At 34.6% G+C, this 5,758-nt stretch overlaps 1 protein-coding gene across 1 annotated transcript in view; it reads right to left on the bottom strand.

The window, feature by feature from the left end:
- Positions 1 to 745, bottom strand: part of LOC104762682 (PLAT domain-containing protein 1-like) — a 7,340-nt gene extending 6,595 nt beyond the window's left edge. The window contains exons 1-2 of the mRNA XM_019240141.1: positions 439 to 745; positions 11 to 341 (exon numbers count right to left, since the gene is read on the bottom strand). Coding sequence (XP_019095686.1) covers positions 11 to 341; positions 439 to 501 — 394 coding nt within the window. The 5' untranslated portion in view covers positions 502 to 745. The remainder of the gene's footprint in view (positions 1 to 10; positions 342 to 438) is intronic.

Raw genomic sequence — 5,758 nt, 5'->3', positions numbered from 1 at the left:
TGAGAACAACTTTTCTTCCGACGGCTCTCACTCATCGTCACTTCCACATAATTGCAATACCAACCGTGATGATCACCAGAGCCATCGGATGTCAGGTTCATCGCGCAAACCGGACCTGAGAGACAAGAACCTAAACCGCTGAAAATGTCGAGATTGCCCCTCTCGAAATAGTCGTGAAATGGACCCATTAAACCTCCCCATGACACCAAATCGGAGATATCCGCGTTTTGACCGTAACTGTCGTAAACACGGAGGCTCATGACCGAGTCTGTACCGGCTTTCCATGCCGTACCGGTTCGTATGTAAACCGTGAACACGCACATGTCTTCATCATTGTCCAACTAATTACATATAACACATCAATATCATTAAAAATGTAAACGATTGATAATTATACGATTTGTGTGCGTATCATTTTGCAAGAAAGTACTGACTTACGGCGATTGCGACGGCGGTGAGGAGGAGGAGACTGAGGAGGACGGTGGAGCTGCCGCGTGACATCGTCGTGTTTTATAACTCTTTTTTGGTTCGTAGGGATAAACTGTATGAAAATCGAGGATTGTTGTAAACTTTTCAAATTTATTGTAAATCCTTTACTTGTTCGCTTAAGCAAAGATTAATAATTTATGATTATAAAATTTATTTGTGGCTTGAGAGATTACAATAATACAGTTATTAATAGTTTATGTGGGACTTGTGGATATTCCGGTGGTGTAGCTCTAGACAGTTGGAACTAATGACTTGTTTGAATTTTTCCAACAGATGAGTTTTTTTTTGTCAACTGCATCCCAATTTCTTAAACGATATTGGGCTTTTATATAACCCAGATCAAAGTTTGGGTTTTGTTTTTGTCTTTTGGCAAATGTAGACTATGTAGTGTCTTATTAATTAGTCCATGTTTGAAGGGAATAGTTATAGATAAACATCGCATATGCCATTATTTGTCAAAGCATATGCTCCTTATGATTTGCACTTACAATATGCTCTTAAGATATTAATTGTTTGTCAACAGAAAACATTAGTTTATTCACCAAACGAGTTTCTTAACTCCGAGCATAAAATTTTCTATGTAGACTCGTTATCATATATATTCATATTCCAACTGAAACCAAGTTGGGGTGTGCAACTGTGCATCCACCAAATTACACGGCCCATATTAAATTGTCCCAAAGCACATATCACATTTGATTATATATATTCGAATGCCTTTTAAAATGTTTTTCTTTATTAAAAAAAAAAAGAAGAAAAAATTTTGAAGAGGTGATTTGTGAACCGTTGAGGATTCCATCAGATCAGAATCTGATATCGTTTTAAAGACACCCACTTGTAAGAGCATTTTATATGGAGATCAGTTTATGATATTCTTAGAGTATAAATATTGTAAAAATAATGTAAAATTAGTAGTTAAAAACTTTTGTTAAGAAGTTAGTTATTGGGAGAACATGTTTAAGATCTTAAGATTTAATAATATAATATTCTTAAACATATTACAATTATAAAAATTTATATAATAACATTTTAATTGCAAACTTATAAAACCTTTACTAAAATTCAAGATACAATACCAAATTTTTATGAAAAAAAAAAAAACATTGTAGCTAGAAGGTTTGATTTTGAAAGGGTTGAGAAAGAAAATGTCATAAAAGGGTTGAGAAAGAAAATATTCTTGGTGAAAGAAAGAAAATGGTTTGATTTTGAGTTGGTATGTTTGATTTGTTTGATTTGATCTTGTGCTCTTCTCATATATATAGAACTTTGGTCATTTCGGACAAGAGTGTATGTTTTGCATGTGAACAATCGGACAAGAGTGTATGTTTTGCATGTGAACAATCAGACAAACTCAAAAAAATTCTTGTGACTCTGTCCAAGCAAAGAAAACAAATACATGTGACTTAGTCTTTAAGCTGGTTCAGTTGGTCCTTGAGCTGGATCACTTGGTCCTTGAGCTGGATCAATTGGTCCTTGAGCTGGATCACTTGGTCCTTGAGCTGGTTCAGTTGTGTCTCATAAGCAGGTAGTGGTTCAGCTTCACGGTTCGACAGACTTGTGAATCCAATCGCAATTGATGGTTGCGGAGGGTAGTAACAGGTCTCAGCCTCCTCTTCTGAATCGCTACTACAGTCTAATGGTCTGTTTATACCACAGTCGTATAAAGAGTCCATGACTTGTTCAACCTGAAAACTGAAAACACATAAATAAGTATAACATTTTAGAGTCCCAATAGATAAATATGAAACACATGTGAAACCGAAAACACATGGATTTATTAAACATAAGCCGATTCATTAAAAACACATGTGAAACATAAACATAAGCCGATTCATTATGAACATAAACTAGAGTTAAAACAAAAGACAAACATACTTAAACAGTTCAGCCATTAGCTTCTTCTTTAGAGTTTGGTGTTGTTAGAGAATTTTAATTCTAAATAACCATTACCTACTTCAGTCAAATCAGAAGTAAATAAAGGTCATTTAGTGTTTTAAATATGTAAACCAAAAAGTTTGGTTTCGTTAAAGCATTGAACTCAGTTTACAACTATAGTCTACACTATCACAACTAAACAATCAACATAGACCATCACAATCACTTTACAAGCAACTACTCAAACATATTATACAATAGACAAACCAATCTTTAAACCAATCACTCAAACACCACTCAAACACATACCATTTAGACTATAGTAGCAATTCAAACCAATCTTTAAGTGATTCAAACCATTAGACTATAGTAGCGATTCAAACCAATCTTTAAACCAATCACTCAAACACCACTCAAACAAAAACCATTAGACTATAGTAGCGATTCAAACCATTAAACTCAGACACCACTCTTCAAACACAAACCATTCAAACATATTATACAATAGACAAACCAATCACTCAAACACCACTCAAATCTTTAAACCAAAATGGTCGAACATTGCATTACATATAGTGAGTTTGACTTACCTTTTACTTTCGAGTAAGGAATGTTGTTGATGGTGGTCCGATTTAATTTGTCCTGGTTAACCTCACCTACAAGCCTCATAAACAAACCAAAATTGATTAATGTTTATCAGTGTAAAGTTGATTTCAAATAGAGGGCAAAATCGATTAGAAATCACTCATACAAATCGATTAAGGTTGATTTTCAATACAACACACGAAATGAGATTAGGTTTATAACACACAAAATCGAAACCCTATAACATGATACTAAATCGAAACCTAATTCAGAGATGAGATTAGGTTTATATCACCGGAGATTACCTTGTCTATATCGCCGGAGATGAGATTTGCGAGCCAGAGGAGACAGAGAAGACGAGGAGATCTTGAGCTTGGCGAGACATAGGAGATCTCTAGACTTGGCGAGACAGAGGAGACAGAGGAGACGAGGAGATCGCTGGACTTGCGAGACAGAGGAGACAGGCAAAATTACCTCTTGAATTTGGTGTTTTAATGGCCGGAAAACACACCGGAATCGGAGACGATGATGCGAACACAAATCTCTCGCCATTCGCCGTTTGGGAGAGAAGAAGAAAACTCTAGCTTTCGATACTGAACAAAATGCCCTAGTTAACCTCACCTACAAGCCTCATAAACAAACCAAAATTGATTAATGTTTATCGGTGTAAAGTTGATTTCAAATAGAGGGCAAAATCGATTAGAAATCACTCATACAAATCGATTAAGGTTGATTTTCAATACAACACACGAAATGAGATTAGGTTTATAACACACAAACTCGAAACCTTATAACATGATACTAAATCGAAACCTAATTCAGAGATGAGATTAGGTTTATATCACCGGAGATTACTTTGTCTATATCGCCGGAGATGAGATTTGCGAGCCAGAGGAGACAGAGGAGACAAAGAAGACGAGGAGATCTTGAGTTTGGCGAGACAGAGGAGATCTCTAGACTTGGCGAGACAGAGGAGACAGAGGAGACGAGGAGATCGCTGGACTTGCGAGACAGAGGAGACAGAGGCAAAATTACCTCTCGAATTTGGTGTTTTAATGGCCGGAAAACACACCAGAATCGGAGACGGTGGTGCGAACACAAATCTCTCGCCGTTTCGCCGTTTGGGAGAGAAGAAGAAAACCCTAGCTTTCGACACTGAACAAAATAAAAAATGAAACATAGTCTCGGTTGGAAAATAATTCTTTCCAATCCGCGAGAGACACGTCACACAAGATCAGGCCCAACAACAGTTCTAGATTAAGATCAATGAGCCTGATCTTAAGTCCACTATTCAATTATTTTGATTTTTATAAGGCCTAAAAACACAGCATATGATATACCGATAAAGATGGCCTAATGCATACTTAATATGCAACGACCTTTGAATATTTATTGTGTTCTACTTCTACCCTTATTTAAGATAAACAAATCTTCTCGTTTTTTAAATTTACTTTCATGATTTTCTTGGAATATTCTGATGGCTTAAAGAAAATTAGATGCTAGCTTTTTCAAATACTTTTGCAAGACCATGCGGATTTGGGCTTGGTAATGCTAGATTGTCTCTTTAATTTCATATATTTCAGATATATCACGCCGTCTTCAGGTTCTTAAAGGTAAGATGATTCTATTTGTTTTCTTGTATTAGTTAAAGACACTACCTACTTAAATTAATTATATATACAACCTCATTATTTTTTCCATCTACTGTGGTTAAAAATGTTACTTCTGAGATAAGGTTCTTTGAAGATATGGGAGCTTCTTGACAAAACAAAAAAAAGAAAGATATGGAAGCTTTAGACTTATTAGAAACTAGAGATTCCTCATCAGTCATCACAAGATAAGTCGATAACAAAAAGCATATACGATAAGTCGATAATTTTCCTTTTCGGTGTATAGGGATAAAATGAAAAAGACAAACTATAATAACAACAACAAAATAGTAATAACATTGTGTAAGCATTTGCCAGATTAGTTTTAAAATTTATTATAGGATAAGCCACCATATAAAGTATTTGGTTGATAATGCGAAATGTATCGATGTTTTATCATTGCATTGGATTGTTACCATCACTAATTATTATAAGTAATCAACTTTTTTTGTTTGTTTTTTCTCATACCCAGAGGGATAAGGGGTAATTACTACATGGTTATTAATGATTATAATTTGTTACTACGGGTTTTATAAAAAAAAACTTTTCCTTTTGTTACAGTAAATTAAATTTCATATATTATAGATATTTACTTAAAAGCAAGGTTATATAAAGCAAATGATGAAGCAAGAAAAAAAAGCAACTCATCATATAATGACAAAAGAATTCATACCTTTTCTTTTCAATATACTTTTTTCTTCCTTCTCTCTCTCTTTTAGCAGTGTATGTGTGGGCCGACAATAAGTGGCAATTCATTTTCCATCTCTTGCAAGTTTCTTTTTAAAAAATATGATAGAGTTAACAAGAGGGAAAATAACATCTTAAAAAGCCATTAGTTGAATATACATTGTGTATTAAGATTAGGTATTACTGCTTAATTAATATGATGACTGTATGTATACTTAAAGTTCGTTTGTCTTCTTGTTCAATCCACTAACGAAAAAAAAAAACAGTCTGTTTTGATTAAACTTTAAATTTTGTATTTAAAAAAAAAAACTAATCTAAAATAATGGTTATGGGCCAGTGGGCCAGGAAGGAAGTGAGTCAGAAAGCGTAGGAAAGCCGTGGGGAAGTGGGCCCATATCCACGACCGAAAGTAACCGTTTTTTTTCTAAGGCAGCGATACCGTTAGGCTTTGGCAGTTGTTTCCGTTTACCTGT

The sequence above is a fragment of the Camelina sativa genome, chromosome 18, assembly GCF_000633955.1.
Source record: "Camelina sativa cultivar DH55 chromosome 18, Cs, whole genome shotgun sequence".
Lineage (NCBI taxonomy): Eukaryota > Viridiplantae > Streptophyta > Magnoliopsida > Brassicales > Brassicaceae > Camelina > Camelina sativa.
The sequence above is the reverse complement of the archived record's forward strand: the minus strand, read 5'-3'. Positions and strand labels throughout refer to the sequence as shown.